Source organism: Pteropus alecto, unplaced genomic scaffold (assembly GCF_000325575.1).
Source record: "Pteropus alecto unplaced genomic scaffold, ASM32557v1 scaffold3, whole genome shotgun sequence".
Taxonomy (NCBI): Eukaryota; Metazoa; Chordata; class Mammalia; order Chiroptera; family Pteropodidae; genus Pteropus; species Pteropus alecto.
Genome location: NW_006442484.1, coordinates 25,408,685 through 25,435,235, shown reverse-complemented (window position 1 = coordinate 25,435,235; position 26,551 = coordinate 25,408,685). Strand labels below are relative to the sequence as shown.

The 26,551-nt window shown below is 32.3% G+C and overlaps 1 protein-coding gene across 2 annotated transcripts in view; it reads right to left on the bottom strand.

The window, feature by feature from the left end:
* Positions 1-1,929: 1,929 nt before the first annotated feature.
* EPC2 (enhancer of polycomb homolog 2) overlaps positions 1,930-26,551 on the bottom strand; it is a 105,826-nt gene continuing 81,204 nt past the window's right edge. The window contains exons 5-14 of one of the 2 annotated variants that reach the window (XM_006921054.3): positions 24,302-24,450; positions 23,389-23,521; positions 21,017-21,208; positions 17,627-17,716; positions 16,262-16,407; positions 15,809-16,152; positions 7,979-8,115; positions 6,330-6,489; positions 5,024-5,361; positions 1,930-4,120 (exon numbers count right to left, since the gene is read on the bottom strand). In XM_006921054.3, the coding sequence (XP_006921116.1) occupies positions 4,109-4,120; positions 5,024-5,361; positions 6,330-6,489; positions 7,979-8,115; positions 15,809-16,152; positions 16,262-16,407; positions 17,627-17,716; positions 21,017-21,208; positions 23,389-23,521; positions 24,302-24,450 (1,701 nt within the window). In that variant the 3' untranslated portion in view covers positions 1,930-4,108. The remainder of the gene's footprint in view (positions 4,121-5,023; positions 5,362-6,329; positions 6,490-7,978; positions 8,116-15,808; positions 16,153-16,261; positions 16,408-17,626; positions 17,717-21,016; positions 21,209-23,388; positions 23,522-24,301; positions 24,451-26,551) is intronic. The other variant, XM_006921055.3, reaches the window with a different exon arrangement.

Here is a 26,551-nt window from a genome sequence, read left to right as displayed (position 1 = left end):
ATATGAACATGATACAATCACTAGCCAACTAGATGGCACAGAATGTATTAAAACCAGGCTCAGCATATACTCTAATATTCTACAGCACTGTGTTGTCTGTCGTTTTCCCCAACGGTGCCTCCTCCGAAAAATGTGTCTTGTGCCCTTTTGAGACTTGTAGTTACTGAAATTGGTTAGGTTTTTTTTTGCTCTCTGATAATAGAAACTTTGTTTTTTAAAAATGTATTAAGAAATTTAAACATTTTGAGTATGTTGTACTTTAAAAAATTTTTAAAAAATTATTAGTTCTGTACAAGGTCCGCTGCATTACACAGAATACAAATGTCTGTACTCTAGTCAGTCTTCATGACATGACAGAAAAAAGAAAAAGAAAAAAAAGGTCCAGGCTAACTGTATGCTCGGTTTTATACCTTACATCATTTACTTCTTTGGTGAGAAACCAATGACACAGGGGCCACACATATACCTCCACTAGTAGTCTGTGTGGCCTCCTTTCTGGAGTTTTAGGAACTTGATTATCTTACAGGTTGGGAAACCAAGGTGCAGAAAGGGCTAACCTCAGCCAAGTTCTGGCCCAGACCCAGCTCCCAACACCTTGTGCTGACTGAGTGCTTTAGCACTTACCAGCCAGGTCTGAGAGGATAAATTGATTGGTTTGGGTTTGCTGGGTGGATGGCTAGAAGCCACAATTGGATCAAATGCACTCAGTCTGAGAAGCAAAAACATTAATTGCGTGGTGGTGTAAGAATGGGAGAAAGTTGTTTTCTACGTGAAATTTAAAACTCTGCTACAGATGCTGCCAATAAGTGGACTAAGTGCTTCTTTGAAGAGCATTTCTTTCACATTAAAGATGGAAGCAGTGGTTTAAGAGTGTTGACTACCCCCAATTTTAATCCTGGCTCAGGAACTTACCAGCTATGTGACGATAGGGCAAGTTACCTAAGTTCTCTAAACTTCAATTTCCTGATGTGTAAAATGGGAAAAGTAATAATATTTCACATAACTATTATTAGGACTAAATGAAAAAGTCACTAGGAGAGAACTACACATGCTGGATGACTCTACCTATTATTATATGGTTAATGATGAAAACATCTCTCATCTTACATCATAAAATATTCACAATAACTTAGAATACCCTTAACCTTTTGAAATTTAATTTGCCAAACCAGACAAGGAACAACAAAACATTTCAGTCAAAAGTATATTACTGAACAATAAAATCCGTTCAAAATATAGCATTATATCATATACAGCAGTACATACTAGGGAGCAGTTTCTGAAATGTTCCTATTTCCCCCTTCTCCCCTCCCAAAAAAAACTTGGTAATAAAAAAATAAATACTAAGTATTGTTGCAAATACTGTATTCCCTATTTGTAAAAGAATGTGTGTATGTGTTTGGTGAACATATTTTTAAAATGTGCCCTCCAGATATTTTTATTTTTTTCCCCTTGACCTTTTGCAAAAGAAAGATATACAACACATCCTGAAGTATACTTAGAGCTACTATCATAATTCACCATAATGATGATCGAGTTGCCAGGAAAAGAATATTCTCTTTTTAAAAGGCAGAAAACTAGTTATATTTTGCATCTATATTGAATTACTAGCTATCCAAGCACATGAGAGTTACCTGTTTAAAAAAATACAGAAACTTACCACTCATCCTATCAGAAAACATTCTCCAAGGACTCTAGGAGCTTCCTGAACTATAGGTAACTATAGTGAACAACACTAGCTTCCTCAGAGAACCAAGAGACAGTGGTATTGCCCAGTGGAGGACCCATGCAAAATAAACTATTCTTCAATTTAATAAGGTGAAAATAAATATCTGTCATGTAGGTTTTTGAAAAACACTGGGAAAATGTGTGTGCAAGTATCTAAAATAGCATCTGTGAAATAGTTACAACCACCAAAATAAGGAAGGCTTGTTTTTCTATTTTACTTCAAAAAGGACAAATAAATTGGTCATCAGTCTTTGATAAATTCTGGATTTGCCACATCTCCAGAAACTGTACAAATGGATAGCTCTTCTGTTTTGCTTAAATTATTTATAACATGTATATCACATAAGGAAAATTCACTTCATGCTTTGCTTCAGTAAAATGGAAAAAAAAGCTTTCTTTGAAATTGGCACTAAAGTTGTTTTAAATTCTTAATAGCAAGGAGATACATCCAACTATAAGCAGAATGAACAGTCATAATACATATCAAATCAAAATTATTTCCTTTATATCATCAGCAATGAGTAACTCCAGAGGTAGTATGGCAGAAATGAGCATGGATCCTATCAGGTCACAACCAAGGAAGAAATTAAATTTATTTTTTCTATGGTTTTGCCCATAAATTGCTTTACACATTTAGGACCTGAATAAAAACCACTCTCGGCAGAAATCTTGACCCATTAATTCAACTGACATATCAATTTACAACTTTCAGGACTGCAGATATAAAAATGTAAAGTATAAAATTATGTAAGTTTGAAATGGTTTTAATCATATTCATTAAAAATATTTACATTTTCCCCGTACTTACTTGACAAAACCCCTTGCAATATAATTCTACTCTAAACTTTTATTTATAAAATGAGGCTCATTTATGAGATTTCAATGAATGTTACACTGCAAATTACTTACATTCTGTAAAATATTTCAAGAACTTTTCATATCAAAGGTAGTTTATATTGGATTATTTGAAACCCAATAGTGCCCACAGATGAGCTTCTTATAATTCTTTTCATTAATGCTTGGAAAGCACTGTGAAAATGAAAAGTGCTGTTAAGTGCTATTATCTCCTTTAAATTTTAAATTATACTGTGTGCACATTGTGAAATAAACACATATGCAGCATGTCCATGTTTTGATATGTATTTTTATTTCCCTGCAGTTTTCACTTATCAAGAACAAGTAACAGGGAAAGTTGTCTGAACTAGTGCATAAACAAACATTCTGAAACACCACTACACGTATCTAATTTACAAGAACCGTATAAAAAAAGTCACTAAAACACTACACTATGAAGGTGTCCAACGCTTACAGTCAGACTTTTTTCCAACCCGTTACTTGCCTTGTAGCCACAGGAAAACTCTCCAAAATTGAAAAGACAATCTTGCCACAACCCTCCCCCCCTCCCAACACCTGGGATGGCTCGATATCTAGACTTCCAATAATTATTGCAATGATATAATGCAATACATACCTGGTAAAATATCCTTTATGTGGTGTGTTACAGTTTTAAAGCCAGTTAAAATATGCAGTCTTCAGATAAAATGTAATCCTTGAAAAATTTTCATATCTGCACAGTTTAAATGTGCTAGATGCATAATTTTTCCTAGTCCATTTTTCTGTGTAATTATTTTTTATAAACTGGTATTATAAATAGAAATATACATTCAAAATATATGGAAAAGTGAGTTACTACATTAAATTTGCATGTATCGATCCATCCCTTTCCCCTGCACAGTAATAGAAAATACTATTTTGCCTTGAACTTCATATTTGACAGTGAAATGCCACTAAAGTATTTACCAAAAAGTCCATCTAGTCAAATTGTGAAACAAAATGAACCAAGTGAAAACTTTACAGTTCCTTTAGAAAAAAATTACAAGAATTTCATTTCCTAGCTATGAATCTTTTAACTTTTTAGACACAAAGTTGGATTTATTTTTACAAGATACAAAATGTAAACATGGCAAAATAAATAGTTAAAACAAGTGATGCAGGATCCCATTTCATGCTCATGATCCCATTAAAGAATTATTTTTTAAAATCCATTCAGTTGCAAATTCAAGTGCAAAAGCATGATGATGAATATCTACTATTCAAGTAACAGAAATAATATTGATGATACAAATAAACTATTTTACAAGGTAGTGATTTTCCCAATTTTACAAAATATACATCATATATCGATTACACATCCGATATACTGTAGTCCATTTAGGTCCATTGTTATGCTCTGTGATCCACAGAGTGTCGCCTTTTGCATTCAGCTGGAATATGAATGACTGCACACCATCAGCACAGGTCAAAGCCACGTGTTTTAGGTTATGTCACTTCCATAGCTACTGTTGTCTCTGCTATTCCATTTAAACCCAATCTTTCTGGTTCATGGTTCTCTCTATAATAAGGCAAAGAGTAAAATAAACATTAACATTCTCTAGAATATGATGCTACCGCTTAGTATTTACAGATACATTTTTATGTAACTACAACTAAACATGTACTTCCCAATTTCTAATTACTTGATTACACCTATTAAGAAAGAAATTTAACATATTATTTCAGTATACACCAGTGATAATTCAGCTATGAGATAAATGACATAGGACAATCCAAGTTTTTTACAATAGACAGAACTTTTGATGCTCAAAAACGATAATCATTAGGAATACAATACTACTTAAATTACTTTCTGCTATAGTTTAATTTTACAGGTTTAAGGTTATGTAGTTATTAATCCATGCAAATCAATTTTTTTTCTGATTTCTATGAGACTAAATTAGTCTCATAGAAAGAAATATAAAAAATACTCTGCAATATATTATTCTAGACTTAGTTAATCCCAGAATATTCTCAATTTTAATATATACATAGGATAATTTAATTTCCCTTTTTTGTTTAAGGTTGAAGAAAACACGATTTTGATTTGGAAATTAAAACTCTGATTTGGAAGTTAATAATAATTCTAACCTTCCAGACTGTCTGAACTACAATAAAGTAATGTAAGAGTAACTGTAGGTTCAAAAATAAGACTCTTTGATATATTTGGTTACCAGTTGGATGTGGTTTTCTCCTTGTGGTTTTACAATTCTGGTTGGCATTTAAACACCTACTAGTGACCTCAAACAAATAATGTAAGTCACAGATCTTTATGCTAACCAGATACTCAACATCTGTTGAAAACCAAGTCAATTAACAGGTATCTACTGCTTCAGCAGTAAACAAAATAAGTCTTTTTCCTCTCACAAGACAGCTAGCTTTCAGAAAGGGATAGAATGATGCTTGAAACACGCACACACACCTTGCTATGCTGCTGGCTAATGGCACTGCTGGGAGTAACCTTTGGCACTCTGTCCATACTGGCAGCAACTGTGGCAAGTTTTAAGGCTGTTGGCGATGGTGCTGAAGTCCGTGTACTGATATGCACATTGACCGGAGAAACAACACTGACGTTACTGAGGTGCACTGCATTGGTCAGGCAAGAATTGTTCATGGGAAGTGTCTGAGGACTGCTTGTGCACAATGCTGGGATTAAGTGGTTTGTAGTGGTGTGGCCAACTGTCCTGACTAGTTGTACAGCTGAAATCCCTGGGCTGGATGATAAAGCCATATTGGTGGAGTATAATGTTTTAGAGGTTCCTGAAGGAGAAAAAAAAATCATTCATGTCATGAGATATTAAACTCTTAAAAAATTAGGAGTTTAATAATAAAAATAAATCCAAACATCTGTATTCTAATTAAATGCCAATTTAACTTTCCACACAATAGCTTCTCCAAAGAGAGCTTCTGACAAGTAAGTATAACATACTTACCTGTTACAACCCCCAAAACAAAGATGCCCTATTTCTCCTGGCTTGCATAAAAGAGCTTTGCAAAGTATTCTGCTGCCCCCATATTTGGAAACTGTGTAACAGGACAGGGAAGTCCTCTCTAAAGGTTGATGACAGGTAAAAATGGTAGCTGGATTTCCATTAGAATTTACCCATGTAAGAACAACAGTAAGAAGGGGCAATCAGGATTGTGGGTACATGTAAAAGTAAGTAGAAAATTGAGGTCTGACCAGTGGTTAAAGGATGATGGGAACAATAAGTCTGAGGACTCAGGGTGTAGTAAGAAGCAGACAGTTTCAGTCATACTGTATATCAACAGGAGGAGTCAGTGAAAGCAGGTCTATGAATATATAAGAGTAGGAAGGTAAATTAAATTTCAAACTTATTGACAAACCATCCTGGATTATATTTGGCTTTTTATCAATGCATGAATAATTCCACAGTGATGGCTGTCAATTTGCTCAATTCATTTCCTACGATGTGAGGCAACTGACAGTACATGGATAAAAACAAGTAGGGTGGAGAGTAACATGGGTAGGTAAGCAGTGGGTTCAGGAAGAAATAGAAAGCAGGTTCTATGTGAATTCTAGAAAACATCCAGCTATTCCACCACATCTATCCATAGAAATTCCAGAATTTCTGAATTCTGAAATTCTAGAAGTCCTCATTGACTTCTTGTACAATGTTTTCCTTTTAGATTTAAAAGACAAAAACCATACTCAAATCAGCAAGTTACAACTTTGAGCTAGTAAGTACCACATGAAACCACAGGCTTACCTGAAGGCTGGACAACACCGTTTATGTTGTTGTGGCCAGTGTTTTGTTCCTTGGCTACCTCACTGCGACTTGGAACAGGTGCACTGACCACTGCAGATGCAGCAAAGTGGGCACTGGCTGAGTCAAGGGTTTTAGACATACAGTCAGAGGTGCTTGAGCCCTATAAAATGAACAAAATTAAACTCTCAATTTTTACGATGTGATTCCGTGAACATATTAAGGGCAAATCCAAAAGGTTGTTGTCATTTTCATTTTGATCAGTTACAAGTGTTTATATTAAGAGATCTAGGACTCTAAAGACTTTTTTTTGACATATGAAGCAGGGAATTGACTAAAAACTGGGAAGCAAAAAACTATTTCTAAGAAAGAACTAGGGGATAAAAAAACTCAAACCTTTAACGTTCTATTAATTTTTCCAATAAGGGTTAACGAATGCTTTTAAAAGTACTCGACAACCTTGATACTATGGGCAAAATGAAATCACAGAGATGACTAATAGTCATTTTTGTCACAAAGTAAAAAATATGTCTTGGCCTAATTTTGCAGTAGAGACCGAAAATACTTTAAGCTGGTTACCCAAGAGGCTCAGAGAAAGCAAATAAAGGCAAGTTTAATGGCCATTTTCCTTGATTTTGTAAAATACTGGTTAGCATTTACTAACAGCCAATAGCCTTACAATGTGGGCCCAGTCCCAAATCCACCTGCATGTTATGGGAGTGTTGAGGTGTCCTAGGATCACTGAGATTTTCAATGCATGAATAATTCTACAGTGATGGTTGTTGATGGTTGTCTGTGTACTGACACTCTGAGAATGAGCTGAGGAGGTGCTGGCCTCAGAGTTCACAGAATACAACGAAAATGAGTTAATCCAGCTATTATTTTAGAATTATGGAGCAACAAAATGTAAGACCTAAAATACTAGGTTTATTTTTTTCAGATGGCTCAAATTTGAAATATACTTCTCAGTTACAGTTTTGTTTTTAGTGGCTTAAACAATAGAAATTTATTCTCACATAGTTCTGGAGGCCAGAAGTCCAAATGAGTCTTACAGGGCTCATATTAAGGTGTTGAAAGAACTTCTTTCTTCTGGCAATTACGGTTTTACAAAGTATTTTTTTCTTATCCACTGTGTCTTCATTTTGTGGTGCTTATGGAAAACCTCACTTGGTTGCATTTTTTTTTTCAGGAAAATGTGATTCAAGGGGGCAAGGGGCTAAGATTTATTGTACAATTCAAGAGAATTACTTTTTAGCTCATGGGTCACATTCACCTGGCACTTAAACATACAGTTTAGGAAGAGATTAGCAAAGTTAAATCATTGAAAAAAATTTTTGGGGGGGGAGGGGAGCGGAGGTGGGGAATGATGGTTCTAAGAGTATATAATTATTTTTATGAATTCTCATAACCTTTTAAAAAAGTAGTTTTTTCTTAAATTAAAAATATTATATTTGATTCTTGTGCTCCTTTCATAAACTATAAACCAGTCACTTAAAATTATGTAAATTAACAAAAAAGACACCTAGATTTCATCTCCAAAATAGAGATTGGCGATATTAAGGTTATTTTCTGTGACTAGATTAAAATTAAACAGAACTACCTAATTTTGAAAGAAAAGAAGAGACATAAGCATGATTTAAAGACAGGTTTACCTGTGCTTTTGGATGTGTCTGTTGCGAGGAATGCTGAGATTGCTGTTTCTGCTGAAGCTGAGCAAGTTGCTGCCTTTGCATTTGAACTAACTGCTGTTGATGTGTCTGAAACTGCTCTTCTGTGATACCCCCTGTCACTGATAAAAAACATTAATTTCAGAAATAAGTATGTTTTAAAGTACTTTTTACAATGCAAGTAGAATACAACATAAAATATTCCACAATTAAGATGAAAAGCAATTAGAAACCAATATACATCATCAGCAAAGAACCCAATAAAAATGACAAATCTTTCAGCCAAAGTAGCTTATGCTAATATTCATGACCTTATGCTAAAAAAGTTCTTATATGTAGTTTTTACTGTATAACACAGTTCTAATATAAGAATTCTACCATTGACTCAGACAGTATCTTTGAGATCACTCTTAATTCTCTGTATTATGGTAACTATGTAATGAGAAACTTTGATTTATTAGTGCAAATAATAACAATGACTATGTTACAGTTGTAATAAGAAAGCATGACTACCTGCAAGAATGTATATGATTCTGACTGCTGGTTTTCATCTATAACACTGAAGTGAAAATATCTTTTCTCTGACTACGAATCAGAGTGGAAGACAAAGAGTTCATCTAACATAACCATAAACCATAGTTTAAACCAATAGATAAGATGCCTAAAATAAGTCCTATCTATAAAAATGTGGGCTAGAAATCAGAGAGGTGTCCGGAAAATTAAATATACAATGTATCTTCAGATGTAATCAATTATGGTATAATTGTGTTAAAAGTTAGTAATTTCAAATAAAAACAAGACATCTAAAACTTTTGTTTAAAAGATTAGTGAAGAAAAAGTTGTAATAGGAAATGTTTTTCTTAAAGAAATGTAAACAAGTTTCCGTATTTAAGTAGATCACTGATAAAATGATTTAGAGGATACAGAGCTATTTCCATAGAAATTAAGTTTGTTACCAGAGTTAAGAAATATTAAATCACATCAAAATATATTTACTTCTAAAGTCATTTTACTCTATTTTTCTTTATTGCTTTCTTTCCTCTCTTCCAACTATTTCAACCGGTCAACAAGTATTTACTATCTACTATAATGCAGAATGCTGCAATAAGAGGTAAGAGTGACAACTGGGGAAAATAAATCAAGAGAGTCCCTGCTATAAAGTCCTTGGGGAGAAAAGAAAAAGTACATACAAAAAAAATACCAACTAATATGAGAGTTGACCTTTAAATGTAATTGAGAAATCTAATCAATATGACCAAAAAAGTTTAGACAGGAGACTATACCCTTAATCTAGCTTACTTAACTACCCTCAAAGTGTTTTATTTAGTAGGATCACAAATGGGAAATTAAAAAAATTTTTTGATGGTAAATTACTTATATAACAAGCTATGTACAGTATAGTCTATTTTCTATGAAAAGGGAGTTTGGCCTCAGAGATGGACAAAGCCTTTAGATATGTCCTCATTTCTGTTTCACATTATCATTAAAATTTGTATTGACAATGAGGGAAAAACCGTTCTTAAATATATAGCGATTTTATTTTTAGAAGATTAAAAAATCTGGGGCTATGATAGTACTCATTCTAAAATTTTAATATTACCTGTATTTTTGAAGTACACATTAGTTATCTTACTGAATTACCAACAAAATCAAATGTCTTTCTTTGCACATGTTAAATTCACTGCAAGTGTTCTATTTTTAAATGAAAAAAAAAATTTTAATTCTAAATTTACAATCTTCAAAATCAAATGAAAATGTGAAGTATTCACGAATTTCCAGCTGTTTGAAAACCTTGGGAAAGAGATGAAAAATAGTTTATTAGATACAAAGGCAGGAAGAAAAAAATTAAACCCAAATAAATCTGTTTAAGTCCTATGTATATAAGGAGTGTAGGAATGCAAAAGAAACAGACATGGAATCTGGTGTTAACATGGTCTACTCCCTCAGATCCGGCATTACATTTGTCCAGGGCGAAGGTTTACATTGTGGTAAAAAGGGAAGAGCCACAAAGGTTAACTTTAAGTGAGGAATAAACAAATAAGGAAAATATACTTTTAGTGGCTATTTTAAAATTGAGAGAGAAATGAGAATAAGGAGGATCTTTTCTTTTTCCAAAACCTTTGAAGTTTAGACAATCATAAAATCTTACTAATTCGCAATAAAGTGTGTATCTAAATTAGTAGAAAGAATAAATTGCATCTTTTTTAAATTAAAAAATTACTTTCAGTTGGTAGTCCATGGCTATCAAAGTGCTGCCAATTGTTGGTATTCTATTTGCTTTTCTGAGCAGATGATCATTTATGCTGATAAACTTGTCTGTTTGGGGCGATACATCTACTTATCACCATCTTGTTGAGACCATTAATCTGCTCAGGAACCCCATCTTTTCCCAATGAAAACTCATAAAATCCCAACTAAGGCTCAATCCAAATTATTTAAATTAATAGTCAGTGTTTCCTAACCTTTTAAAACTTAGGCTGACTTTGATACAAAAAAATCTCATCTCTGATTCCATTACTGGTTGAGAATTACTGTTATAAACTATCTAGTTCTATAATATGGATATGCTTTAAAAAAGTTACATTCATTTCTTCTCTTCTTCCTCATTTCATTTATTTTAACAAGCTGATGTTCCTCATTCAGAATTTTCTAGAATATTAGTTTTATTTCAACTCTTCAGACAAAAATAGTAATTAATAACATGACATACAGTTAGAACATGTACAAAGCATCCTTTCTGACTTGCTTTCATTTTGTTAGGGTGAATGGAAAGTGGTAAGAAAAGTATGGTTTTGGTGGTACAGACGGAGTACTGAATTATCATTCTTAGGTTTGACTTACTGGTAGGTGGAACATGGTAATTTGATTGAAAGTACCTTTTCCACTAATTATTTTTCCTTTCAAAAATTACTGAAATACTTTATGAGATTTACTTCTTACACTGACTTTGAATCATCAAGAGGCAAACATCAAAATACATCAGGAAAAGGTCCTAATTATAGTGTGAAGAAATCTGTTTAGGAATGAGATATAGGGTTGGGGCCCAGCTTTGGGCAGGTGGCAGTGGGGTGGTAGAGGTGCAAAAGGGAAGTGGGAAGGTACAGAAGAAAAACCTTAATCTGCTTCAGTTGCGTAGGGCCAACCCAAGTTATTTGCACTAGCTGCTCTTAAGTTGCTAGCTTAAAAGTGAAAATTCATGCTGGTCATAAACCTCCCCCTCCCCCCTCCAAGTCCTATCGGTTTAAAAGTATCTGCAAATCTGAATGTTTGATGAAGGTGGCAATATTTCACTATTCCAGACAAATGGGAAGTTTTTTTTTAGTTTTGCAAATCTCCCTGACTAACATATTCTAATAGGTATACATATAACAGATTTTCCTTTTTATGTATGTAAATGTGCCATTCTGTACCTTAGTGACATACACTTCTAAATATTTTGTTTTTCACTAAAGCCCCTAACCTTTCAGGCTATCTTTTTATATGTGGTCCATTATCTATCTTGGATTTATCAGTTTGCTTTATTCCTCAGATGAATCCAGATACCTTTTCTTAGAACACTAGTCACAATCCTTGGAATGTTGATTCTTTTTTCAAAGGTCCTTGGCATCTCTTATTTCATCTTTCTTTACCTTTCAGGCATGTGGTTCCTATATATGGTCTGTTAGGTTGCCCAATTATCATCTTTCCCACCTAATGTGGTAGTAAAGATTATCAATAAGTCAAAACAATGTATTATCCAGCATTTCTTCATCAACCAGGTAGAGGTCTTTATTACAAAAAATTTTAAATATGCTTTACTGAAGCAATGCAGACTATATGCAATTTTTGTTTGTTTGTAAAGTCAGAGCTGGGGCTGTACTGGGGGATGGGGAATGGGGACGGGGAGGGAGATCCTATTTTAAACCTTCCAGGTCATAGTGAGGAATCAGGTGAAAGGTTACATAAACCACTGCAACTCTTCTGAGGACAAATCTCCCAATCCTTGAAAGCTGGCACTACCTGTTCAGGACTATACACTTTCTATAATATGTAACTCTCACAACTAATGGCAAACTAACAAACTAAAAAATAAACTGCAAAACTATGGAGTTAGAGAAGGTGGGGTTAGAGAAGGTGGAGACAGGAGGTGAGGTGAGGGTGAGGAGAATGAGGAACAAATAAGATGTGAGAATAAATAAAACAGACTAAAGGTCCATTTAAACTTCTGACACTGAAGCTAAATAGCTACAACTGAATTTTCAGTATTATTTCCTTTAGTAGTCAAACTAAAATCTTTTAATTCTTGAAGTCTGAATTCATTTCTCATCTTTGGAAGTGACCCTAACTTGAAAAAACAAATCCTTGTGATGACCTTGGCCAATTGTTAAAACATAGTTCTATCTGTCCTAAAACTTTTATGCTTGCAAACATTTTATAGCAATTTAAGAAAGAAAGGGAAGGGAAACCGGAAAACTGAAAAATCGGGAATTTCTTTTAGAAAACTGTCCCAAATGTTGATGATTTTATAAATTGGTTTTATTGAGATATTTGAAGCTGGTCAAAAAGGCTTCTGGTATCTATCTACTTAGTACACTAAGACAAGTGAGAAAATAAAAAAATACACTAATTTGCAATCATGCATGAGTCAAAACCAAGATTAAGCATAAATTAATCCAACCCTTCAAACCTGAGCATGCAAAGCTACTTTTAGATGTGAACTACAGTTTACTGAGGTTTGGATTTAAGAACAGCATCTAAAGAGAATAGTTAAATAATACTGTACTTTCAAATGACTAAAATCTTATCATCTATTTATGTAAAGAATATAGTATTTGCCATGTGCTGTAAACCCCTGAAGGTAAGGATTAATTACCTTGTAAAACTTTGCAACTCTTAAACAATATAGTGCTTTGCACATAATAGATCCTAAATAATTATGTATGAAAGTAATCTTCCTTGGTGATTCACTTGCCATTTTCAGCACAATCTATCTTTCCTTTCTGTCCAGATTCTATTCTTTGAGAACTTTTCAATTTAGAAAACATACCTTTATTTTAATAGTTAACAAGACAAATCTTTTTGCTTTAAAATGAAATCCTTTGTTTTAGTTCTTCTAAGACATAGAATACATATTTCAATTTGTTCTCTTTTAAGTCTTTAATGTATGATATCGAAAATAATAATTGGAATATACTTAGGATACAGGGATGACTTGAAAAACATTAACTAGGTTATTAACAACATAAAAGTAAATTCTTTGCCACTAGTCCACAAGTTCAAGTTTTTTTAAGAACTAAGGAACTTGTGATACAAATGAGTATTACTGTCAAGTTTATCAACGCTACCATAAATTAAATCATTTATTTGCTGAATTTCCCGGCTGTGAAATAGACAATTCAGTCCTTATAATTTGTCTAGCTCAGTGATAATCTCTGCCAGTTAAAAATATAATCCTGTGTCAGCCTTGTTACTCTTAAAGACACATGCTTTTAGGACCAAGTCAATTAATAAGCAGAAGACCAAGTGTAAAAGACACATAGCTTAAAAAAAACTAAATATAGGAGGGTTCGATCCTTTTGTATATGTTCATCAAATATAAAAAGACGTCTTTCTAAAAGTTGTATCAATATCTTTCGCTTTAGGAAGATGAAGAAATTTCTATCAATATTGATCGAATTGTAAGTGAATCTATTTAAAATTATCTAACCAGAACTGAGAAAACTATGTAATGAATATAACTGGTACAAATGGGTACTTAAAATTGCCATAGCTTTTTAATTATTTACAAAAATGTTATTAAAAGATTTGTTTTATTATGCATTTATATATTCATGCCTAATATTTTGAAACAAAAGAAAATTGTTAAAAACAACGATGACAACAAAAAAACCTGTGGCTTCAATGACTAGAGGAGCACACTAAGCAGAGAAGGAAAACAAAATCCTTTACTCTAGCAACAAAAAATTAAATATATATTTGAAAAGTGATTAAAAAAATTAATTCTAATGTACCTTAGCTGTTGCTTAAGCCTTGAAATTTTTCAAAGGAAGAAACAGTACTATGTGGACAGTACTAAAGAACATAAGACTGGAAAAATTATACAGACCAAAAACACTTTTTCTGATGGTAGGGGAAAGGCAAAAGTAAAAAAATCTTATTATCTATGATGCTATGATTTTTTTAACATTGTGATTTAAGTTCCCTGAGAAGTGCATTTTATTGTGATATTTTAAAAATGTATTTTATGCTAATGTAGTGTAATAAAATTCTAGAGCTGATTATAAAATTATTTAGGTTACATTAAGTTTTATTCTGGATCACTAGAGTATTGATGATACAATAATATGCAATAAATATCCATTTTCTGGAAAAGTAAGTCAAACAGATCTGAAGTTTATCGAAAATGTATAGCAGAAAGCTAAAAATATGTGGTCATGCTCAAGTAGAGAAGAAACATATTAAATCTTTTTTGGGTATGATATACATTGGTGGAGAAGAAATTCATTCTATGGTTAAAATTATAAATGCCTACATTGATAGGTTTTTAAACTCCCTTTTTGGCAAGAATTATTTTGAGACCTTTTTGGTACAGAAATTCTAGTTCAGATAAATAATTTGAGTTGGTTGAAAAAAAGATCTTAATATTCATCAACTTCCTATTATCTTTAGATTTCTAAAAACCTTGCCATCACAAGATCATATTAGTATTTCTCCATTTCAGCTTCAAAAGCTCATTAAAGTTCACAGACTCATGAACTTTATATAACAAGATGGCATTTTCCTTACCTAAGTACGTTTAGGAGAAAATTAACCAACTAATTTGGAGAAATGATATGCCAACTTCCAATCATTCAAAAAATCCAATTTTCCATTATAAACTTTAAACAGATAAATGTCTAGTCAAGTCTGAAAATACGCAGTTCAGTAACTAAAAAGACGGAACACTATTGAGACCAAATTTCAAGCTAAAATGATTTAAAATCATTTTTAAATGTTTAACATAATTTTGCATACTAAAATGCACCATCCAAGAAATAATTTAGAAATATATACGTTTTACAAAAAGAAAGGATATCAATGATATAAGTTAAGTCACATCTAGTTCTGTCTCTGGATACCATGCATTATTTGCAATGTACACATATGAGAATATTTATAAATTATACATACTTGCATACATATGACAGACTATCCATAGGAGGAAACAAATCAAAATTACATTTGATTAGATTCTCCAGATATTATACATTATTTACAATGTACAAGCAATAGAAAATATTAAACTAATTTGAACACCATGAGTCTCAAAATGAAAGAAATTTTCTAATGTCAATTAGAGGTAAGTAATCAGAAAAAAAATTATGACTATTCACAGGGAGCTTCTTAAAAATCATTTTTTGGAAAGAAAGCCTTCAACAGTACTCTCAAGGAGCAATGGCCACATTTAAGCAAAGTTAATACATTAAAATGAAAATTTTCTTCAACAAAAGCAGACAGTATTACGCTATGATGATCTGGTTGCAGCTTATAACCACTTTGCCCATAGGGATCTCTATGCATTCTGCCTACAAATTCACCATACCAGACATATACTTTCAAAATACAAGTCAGTAGTTTTATAGGTATGAGGACGTTTTGGTTAAAATGTGAACCACAATAATGAGGTTTAGCTTCTTAGGTTGGAAAAAACATGTAGTAGGTTACGATAAAATTGCTGTTCTCATTAGGATTATGAAAATGAACTTTCAAAATTTACCTTGAGAGTTTATTGAGTAGATAATCAAAATTAAGAAACAAAGAATATAAGGATATACATTCAACAAAGTAACAGCTTACCTGATATGCCATTCTTGCTGGTGTTCAATAAAGCTACAGATGCTGCAGAGACTCTTTTATTGTTCACAGTCTGCCCTGGTTTTCTTGAGGTACATTCTTCACTATCACTTTCCTGTACATTTAGTAGCCTTGGCTGGAAACACTGTAGTCGACATGATCTGATATTGCTTAATATTTCAGAAAGGGACAGTCTATTTTCACAATGTTTACTGGAAGCATTGGTCCGAGAGAAATTAGAAGAAAAGTCTATAGTTTGGGAAGAGCTTGAAAAACCATTCAGCATTTCAGGGTCTATCTGTTTCAGGACTGGGTCATGTTCTGTGGATATTCGGTCCATTATGACCCTGAAAAGCAATATGAAACCAATTATTATCTGAAAGAACTTAATAACATTTTCTCTATATCATCCTTTCCAGCTTGTAAACAAAATCTAGGTCAATATAAATAGTTTACCTTCCACCTCTGCCAATTCGCCTCCTTGCAAATCCTATACATCTTCTTGGGACTGTGAGTGTCGTAAGGCAATGCCTATATCTCAACTTATCCAAATTTGCCAATTCTGAATTTTCAAATGAATGGTTAACTTGGTCTAAACGCGGCTGCAAAGAAAGAAAAAAATTAAAGTTCATGGAGTAAATGTGAAATAAAGAAATACTAAATCATGATAAAAATAAAGTAACTACAGCAATATTAGATCCAAACTTAGATATGAACTGTAAAATTGAAGTTTAAATAATATTAACCAGGTAAAATTTTATAAAACTCAATCAAAAGTTCATGCACCAAAATAACTCAAACTGAATTTAGCTTATAAATATAAAGATAATTAGGGTGTATTATATTTTAAAAAGAAATACATCTTTATAAAATATAGCTTTTACCAAATATGTAGAAAAGTAGAGATAGTAAAGTTAGTAGTTTATAGGGTTCCTATTGAGATAAATCAGAAGGAAAATTTTTTGGATCAAAAATTACACTTTAAGCATGCACTTCCTCTTTAAAGAATGTATATTCCATTTCTTTGCCTTCCTATTCCCTTTATTATTCTGTTTTTTTTGGGGTGTCTTACCACTTTCTGTCCCCTTTTATAATAATTCCCCCTTTCTCTCATCAGCAGAAATTGTAAATAGCTCCTTACCTCTTCTACATTAAACACACACACTTTGAAAAAGTTTTAAGTGTATATGTTTACCGTAATGCAATAAGACGAATGGTGTCCACAAGCCATCCTCTAACTCTATAGTTAATACCTTATCTGAAAACCTGAGCATTTGGGAGTTAGGGGCATTCCTTGATATGATGCTATACCAAAACTTGATTTTATAGCACAAAATAATTTCTAAGTGTGTTAAAAAATTATGACGATAATAACTTGATAAAATATTGCCATGAGGAAAGTTTAAAAATGACTCCTTTATGTTTGATACTTATTGGGTATGTATGCACAAGATGGGCTTGCCTAACAGTAAATTTCAGTAAACACTTAGCAGTCATAAAAGGTTCAATTAGAGACTCTGGGTTTACCTAACCAGTAAGACACAGTGAGTAATTTTTGTAATTGCTGAACTATAGCTATAGTTAAAGCCCAAAGTGAAACTAGATTTCTAAAATACGCGGCATCAATTTCCAAGTAAAGGATTCTGATATCCTTTGAAAGAATTCAGTACCTTTGAACATCGTTTACTGGTATCTGCATAGGGAATAGTAAGTAAAAAATGCTGATGGGTTTCCCATTTTTAGATCAAGACTAAGTAATCTTGACAAGAGTTACCTATTACTTCTAATTCGCAAAAACACCACAAAAAATTAAGTTCTTACAGCATAATACTGGCATCCTGCTCGCCTCCTGAAAGCACAAGGACCATCAGGATCATTTTCTTCTTCAGGTTCTGATACTGGGGATGGTACCTAGAAAAAAGAGGCATGAGACATTCCATTTAAGTTATCAAAAGTCAGTAGATAAATCTTTGTAATGGTCTAAAATTAGAATCTGATTACAAACAGTAAATTATTCTTACGTTACATACAGCAGGGCAGTAAATTCTCCAAAGCATTTAAAGACTAGCAGAAATTTTCTATGGTGAAAAATGATTATTTTTAATGGATTAGTTCTTGCAGGTAAATTTACATGGTATTGCTTAATTGCTTCTAAACTTGTCAACTGCTATAAACTTAAAAAGAATCAGTATAGTTTTTATAGATCCCACTTATATTTAGTAAATAATGTATGTAGCCATAAATACTTCATTATGACAGTTATGTTTCACTTATAAGTAGGTGTGTTTTTATCCATCTCTTGGTAATAAAAGCAAAAACTAGGAAGTAAAAACAGGCATATAAATAGTCCCCTCAAACGCCATAAAGGCCATACATTTTACTCAAAAGGGTGTCCCTTATTTCTCCACTTATTTTTTAAAAATTACTTTTTAAACTTAGCAAATTAGAAGCAGAAAGCTAGAAGAGGAAAGAAGAGTTGCTGAAGGTAAGCAGACTGGTTGCAGAGAGAAGTGATAAGCCTACAATTTGACAGCGTAAAAAAAATAAAGACCTTCAAAAAGCTGTCACATATTAAAAAACATTCTGCCTGGGACCATGTGGTATTAGGTCAAATCCCTAGAAAATCTAAGTGAACCCCTAGGGCAGCAATGATATATTATAGCACACTTTATAAATGTCATCCAAAACAGATTAAATGATATACAAATATACTCTGATATGGCAAGGAAATAAATATGGTTTATATAAATTTCTACCCACTATGGTTAAAATTAAAAAAAAAAAAAAAAGTTTTGGTACTTAAGTTTCAGTTGTCTCGCAATTTCACTTTGGAGTACATCTCTTTCTGACAACGCTGGCTCATACATATTTACTTGGAAATTTTTGAACCTCACAAATCCCTCTCTTCCTATTTTGAGAGGAAAAATGTTTTCTCCACATTATTTCCAAACTGTGGTAATTACCACAGAGCAGGGTCATCCAGGGGAGAAAGGCATTTGTTTGAGGTTCCAATATACCTCCACCAGCCCTATGGGGGAGACACAGAAACAGTAAGCTAGGGCTGATTCTTCTTCCTGGGGAACCATGCTCCAAACCTGAAACTTGAAAGGAAATCCCAAATGTGATTTTTACACTTTGGTTCCTTTGCAAATCATCTACCTCTTCTAAAATACACACAGGAAGTGTTGCAAAGTCTTAAAAATTCTTTGCATAATGTATACCAACCCTTGCTCCCAACCACCATTCCTTAGGAGTGGATTCCAGGATTTAGTCTGAGTCATAGGAAGAGAGAGCCATTTTAGGAGAATCAAAGTATGACCAAGAAGAGAGAAGATATTTAGTTCTGCTATGCTGCAAAATCAGTTGGGTAAGTCTGGTTAAAATGTTTGTTCTCTTAAAGCTCCCCTTTTCCTTGTTTATTGGACAAAGAAGAAGCATACGATTATTTTAATGATTTTTTTTATCAACAAATTCCTGATTTTGAGAGACTACATTCTAAACAGCTGCCTCACTGAATGAGGTCTAACTATAGGCAAATACTTAACTCTTAAGCAACATGAGGATACCATTATAAAAAATGAATGAGGGTTGTAAAAGATCTAGTACAAGGAATTAGAGGAACCACAAGTTTCAAAATGTAATTTTCATATGGGGATGAGGGCTGTAGACTACATGAATAAACGTAAGAATTTACGTTTCAGGAAAAAGTTTCTAGGGGTCAGAGTATCCCATGGCATCATTCTTAAAGGCCTGGGAATGTACAGCAAAGTATCGTAGGCTCTCATTAGTACCAATATAAGGCTATCATTCATATACATACATTTATATATATGTACACACACACATTTAAATACCATGTTATATTCTGACTTAAAATTCTTTAATAATTTGCCAATATGTATAATGTAGACAGAGGCCATCTGCCACCTGGCTACTACTCCAGGTATCATTCTGTTCACCCTTTCTTCCCTTTGTGTTTTAAGCTCCAGCAATGTCAAATTGCTAGCAGTTGTCTCTAACATGCTGTTTTCTCTGCCTAGAGCCCTTTCCTTTCTCTCTGGAAAACTACTACTTGTTAGGACATTATCTCCCTCATACCTTCAAAATGGTCATTTAATTAGAATAGCCAAGTTCCATGGCTATTCAAAGTCCTGCTGGCATTTAATTGGATGATCCTCTGACAAAAGTAATGAATTATTTCATTACGTGCTTTTCAAGAGCATACTAAATTAAACACATCTTTGTGCATTTGTAAAAATTCATATGAATGCTAAAATATTATCTAGGATACAAAACCCACATCAGTGACAAAAGAGTAAAAAAAATATAACCTAGTCAAAGAACACATTTTATACAAACTCTAGATTTTAAATAGTTATAACAATGTAGTGTTTTATAAACAGTCTTGCTTCCAAACATATTTGTGATGTTGGTTTTTAAAAATTTTTCTTTCAAAGAAGGTCAGAATGTTAAAATATGATAAAAGCTTGTCTGTTACAGTATTCTCTTTATGTTTCCTATACCATATAGAAAAGTGAAAAAAAAGAATATTGCTATACCAGGTGCTAAATATTATTATTTTTAAAAACGGATCCTTTAATATATACAATTAAGGTCTTATTTTAAATATATCACTTATGAAAGTAAAATTAAGATTTTAATTGAGAACATTTTGATATAAAACTGTTGCAATATAAACCAAAGAATTATCTTCATAAGTTAAAACTTGAACCAATTCTTCTAAATCTTCTTTATAATCAAATAGTTATTGCCAAACGAATTAGCAAAATTAACATTAAAAGTTGTTAAATATGCTAATGGAACATGATGAAAGGGAATTATTATTGTTAGTGAATATTTACAATTACATATTTAATATCTTAAAATATTGATAATCTTTGGTTCAGTAATTCAATTCCTAATAATCTATTTTAAATACAGAGGAAAGACAGGAATGCTCATTTTTATAAAGGGGAAAACTGAAAACCACCTAAATGTTCCATAATGAAATAAAGTCTATCCTACTGATGATGAGAAATAACAAAAAATAAATACTATTTCAGTGGCGATATACATAATGTGGAAGATGTTAATGCTATACCTTTAGATGAAGAAAGCAAGAATCAAAACTCTCAGATGTGAATTATGTTTTAAAGTAGAGCAATAAAAGACTAGAAGAAAATGTCTTTAAAACAGTTTTAAAACAAGCACCTGTGGAAATTCATCTTCATCTGAGCTGTGAAAGTCATATTGCTTAATGTCACTCTTATTGATCACAGGCAATGTCTCAGGAGTGGGTTGCTGAGATGTTATCAAAGCCTCTGCTTTAGGCTTCTTTGGGTACTTCTTCTTTTGACGAACCACATCAGAAGCCTCTTCTTTCAAAGACAAATGATGAGGGTGCTGTTTACATGACGATTTTTCCCCCAAAGGAAAAAATGAAAATCATTTTAGAAATCATGAAAAACTATACTGCTCTTTGAAAAACATACATTTTTACCCAGGAGATGATTTTATTTACTGTTTTTAATACACAAAAATTATGTGATCATAAACTGAAAGGTTTTGCTTTCTGCAAGTTATGATAAAAAGTAATTATGGTACTTAGATTTGCTTTTTATATTGTTATTAATACTTAAACTAAAATGTTAGTGATTTTTAAAAATTACTATTACACAATCCAGCATTTAAAAAGTATTTACATTTGATTTTAATTTTATTTACATTCACTGTACTAATGATGAAAATCAATAACTTTTTAAAGTAACGAATAAGATTATGAATTCACTAATTCATTTCTTTGCTTATTTCCAATTTAAAAAAAGTCAATTTTTAAAGAAAATAAGCTTATTAACTAGAAAAAAACTTCACTTTTTAGAATGTATAATTACTACCTCAATTAAACAATAATCAAACTGTTCTCAAGTAACCCAGAGTTGTGTTGGTACTTCAGAGGCCATCTGGCAGAGACTGGCTCTGCCTCTCTTCAACAGAGTAGCTCTGTTCTGTTTTTACATACTGCTATTCCTTTTACTAAAAAGGACCTACCACTTTAAAAAGTTTGAAAATGATTCTTTTAAGCACCAAATTACAAACAGTATGAAAAGGTTAAAAATATTTAGAAAGTCATACATTTCTTCACGTAGCCTAGATTTTTGTTGAAATTACATTAGGGTAAAAAATGACACACACAAAGAAAATGCTGCTTAAATGACAAATTACTTAGTGAGATATAAACTGTTCATAGAATGGATATAGCTACGACACCAAAAAGAAAATCTCAACTTCTTGGAAACTACTTATATCTTAAGTGGGATGTGTGAGAAAGTAAATATAGTTAACTATATGAAAGATGGTAGAGCAATGATGAATGCAACCATATCTCTAAAATTAGTATTTAAAAGGCTGAGTGTTTCTTTATTCTTAGAGATGATCTAAATTAAGAATCAATATATGATAAAGGCTGATTCTGTCAATAATTCTGGGTTGAGATTTTCATATTCTATGCCTACCAATCACAAACCTAGGAAAAGCACTGATTTATATAAAATGGATTTAAAAAAATAAGAAAAATAACATTTATTGCATTGATAACATTTTGGCTATAGAGGCAAGTGTGATTTAAAGGGAATCAGGTAGTTGGGCTAAATGCCTGTGATTAATAAGAAAGAACTTTGGTGTTTGAACTGATATGAGTTGAATAAAGGAGGAGTCTTCCTGCTCCACCTTCTTCCTTGACTTTTAAGAATGAACCCACAAAAATGAGGATTGACTACATTTTTAAAAGATGAATTTTCCACAAACATCCTAAGTCACTTTTTAAATCTTGCTACACAGTAAAGCTCTATTGTCTAATGTTTCAGTCAATACCTGTTTCTTATTTAAATCTAGGCTCCTAAAATTAATTCTTACTAATTTTTATATATCTGTTGAATACTTCAATTAATGTACCAAGTGAATACTAAATAAATATAACTGAATAATTAATGTGCCAAGTAAATATTGAATAAATATAATTCTTTAATCTAAGAGATTGAATTGATCACTAAGTCTGGTTCTTTATTAGAAGAAATTGTAAGCTAGATGTTAGAGGACTTTTTCAAATCATTCAAGGTAGATCAATTGATGAATGCTGGTTTTGGCAATAATTATGACAACAAGAATAACTTCCAATAGTTTCAATGAAGAAAGTTTTAATTTTAGTTTCTGATGCCTGCAAGTACAATGTAGGATTCGCTGAAGCTACTGATAATAACTAAACTTTACACCCTTATTCTCTAGGGAAGCAGATCTCATAGTGGAAAGCACATGGTCTTTGGTGTTAGACCTGGACCCACACCTTGAATCTGCCACTTATTGGTTATTTGATTTAGAAGTCACACAGAAGTAAAATCGATCTCAATAGGTTGTTATAAGGATTAATGAGTTATATGTATATAAAATTCCTAGCAAAGTGCTTGGAAGATAGTAAGAACTAAATACATGTTCGCTACTTTCTTCTTTAACCAAACTATACTAGACAACTACAGAAACCAATAACTGTGCGATCAATATTACCATACATACTTCCTGAGGATATTCACCTTAGTTTTACATTCTTGGACTTTGTGATGATTTCCATTATGAAGAGTTGCTGGAGTGGCATATAACTCTTTTTCAGATCTATTGATTTTCACTTCATTAAGGATTTCACCACCATAGTCTCCCAAATGATATCTTGAGAAGGTAACAAAACATAAAAAAAAGTTGCATTGTATAAAAACAAAGAAAAACCAATGACACTTCAATTAACTGGAACATAACTAATCAAATAGGGCCAACGATTAATCAGATTATTCCTAAAAGAGAAAATTTACAGAAATAAAGGAGCTCATATTTGAGATTTAGTAAGCAAAACAAACCCCAAACTCTGAATCTCCAAAACTCTAAGACACACAGAAGACTAATTTCTCATATATGCTATATTTTAAAGCACTGGGAAATGATGTTTAAAATGCTTACCTCAAGAATTACATAAAATTCTGTTAGGTTTAGTATCATCTAATTATGCAAAAAAAAATGACTATTATATAGAGAACAGTTTCAAAATGCGCTGAAACAAAAAATGTTTTCTACCCAGTCAGAAAATAAAATCAATTAAACATTCATTTCCCTCAAATTTTATTTAATAGAAACTTTAATACAGAGATATGGACAAAATGATCTTTAGGTTCTTTTCTAACCAGGATTCAATGATCCTGAAAAAAAATTTAAGTGTATTAGAGGATCTATACTACACAACAAAATTACTCCCCCAATTTGCACTTCAAATTATAACAATCTGATTAAAAAAAAAAAAAGTAACCATTCTTCAAAAAAAGTAGATTTTGTTAGAGAATTAATTTCAATTGTTTTATGGTTAGTTAAAAAAACAAAGACAAAAAACTTTCATTTGGTATATATTATGCCTATCATTTGGCCAAAGCTTCCATTAGTATATAATAGTAGTAATGTTACCTTTTTTCCACAACTTCTAAGGTTAAGTGCAATAATTCTCGTTTTGTTTTCTCTCTTCTCTTAATCATTTCCAAAATCGTTATGGCTCTACTAAACTCTCGTCTCAGTTTCAACATCTTTTCATAAGAGGCTTCATCATTCTTACGATTCTATTGAAAATAATGAAAATTTAGGAAGAATGACTATTAATCCAATTATCTACATTTCCGGCTTTAATAAAATCTTATCATATCTGAATTCATTCTATAAAAGAAAAATGTTAAAAAACATTAACCATAAAAATGTTTAAAAAATCATCTAAACAGCAACTACATTAAAAAAACTAACGTAAGTAACTATCTCTCAAATAAATATTCAGAAAAAAATGTTGCCAGCTATTGGAGAGAATGATATAGAAAGAATAATTCCAATGTAAATAAATTTTTTAAAGTCTGTCTGAAATAAAATCTAGTGTATAAGAAAATGTAGTCCATTCATGTTGTAGCAAGGTATTTTCCAATGACAGAGAGAAACAGTTCTGTCAAGTTAAGGTTACCTAAAAATAGCTAAAACATATCTCTACCCATCCATCCAGCTCTGTGATTGGGGGCTGGAAGGTTCAATATACTACAATGTAAACATTCACAATGATAAATGAAGCTTCACTTCAGAATCTCAGTTATAAAACTGAATGTGAGGTATAAGCATCTCAAGGAATGGGATTATCATGCTTCAAGAATGCGGAGTAGAAAAGAGATTTAATGAAAATTCTGAATTTCCATGTATTGTTAAGAAGTTCTTACTTTAGAGTGTAGGAAGTATTGAAGAAACTTAGAGTCCTGTTTAATAACTGGAGAAGGATCGGTTGCACTTAGCGACACTTATTTATATATGAAAATTACTGTTAATGTAAAATATTTTGTTCAAACAGCCAAAGAATACATTTACTTTACACTAGGCATAAAACTATTTATTTAAAAATAAGCCTTTACTACTCCTCATGCTACAATGTTCACATGAACCGCACGTAAGCAACCTTTCCATCCTTGAGTTAATAATGCAATATATATCAAAGAAATTGAAGAAAGCCAGATTTCATACTGGAAAATTATAAAAGAGAAAATGAAACTTAAGAAAGATTCAAAGTTTTACTTTTTTTCTTTGTGTATAGTTTCTTGTATTTGAAAATTAATCATTGCCTATAAAGTATTATCCAAACTAAGTCCAATTAAGGTATTACATATCAAATATTAAGAAATGCTATGCTACTAAGTCATCCTTTTATCTCATCAAAAGGAAATTAATCTTTTTTCCTTTCTTCTGTACTATGTGACAAAAGGCAAAATCTAAAGCACAATTTTAAGCAATTTTGGGGAGTAAACAGGCAGCAATAACACCTTCCAATTGAAAAAAAATTAACATCACCAACAGCAAATATTAAAGTGCCCACTCTGTGCAGGGTATTGCACATGTCTCCTATCCTCAAAAGGCTTAAAGTCTAATGAGAATGAGAGAAAGATAGAGTCAAAAGATGAATGATAATACAAGGCTATACGCCAGCTAAACAATTTCAAAAGTGTACCAGAATCTTTTAAGATTGCCTCCCTCTTCATTATGTGTTCCTCTTGGACTATGTGCTTCTGCCCTGTCTTCTTCAATTCATTTCCTGCTCTCCTTAGGCCCAAATACTCACTCTTCCTAATTTTTCCTTTCCCAAGTCCTGTCCTTTCAATTTTATTTACTTTTTGAAATAATTTCAGATTAACAAAAAAGTTATGGATGGTATTTAGAGGTGGGGCCTTTGGGAGGTGATTAGGTCATGAGTGTGGAGTCCTCAGGAATGGATTAGTGCTCTTATAAAGGAGATTGTAGAGAGCTCTCTTGCTCCTTCCACCATGTGAGGCCACAGAAAGATGACCATCATGAACCAGGATGCAGGCCTTCACCAGATACAGAATCTGTTGGTACCTGGATCTTGGGCTTCCTACCCTCCAGAACTGTGAGAAATTAATGTTTGTTGTTTAAGCCACCCGGCCCATGGTATTTTTGTTATAGCAGCCCAAATGGACTAAAACACATGTACATGTTATGTATATAAACACACAATGAATCATTGATGGTAGTACTGTAAAGATTTTTTGAGAAAAACTGAAAATATAATGCCCCTTTATTCCTAAACACTTTCATGTGTATTTTCTAAAATCAATGATGCTCTCTTAGGTGACCACAGTACAATTATTGAAATGTGAAAATTAACACTGATATAATTTT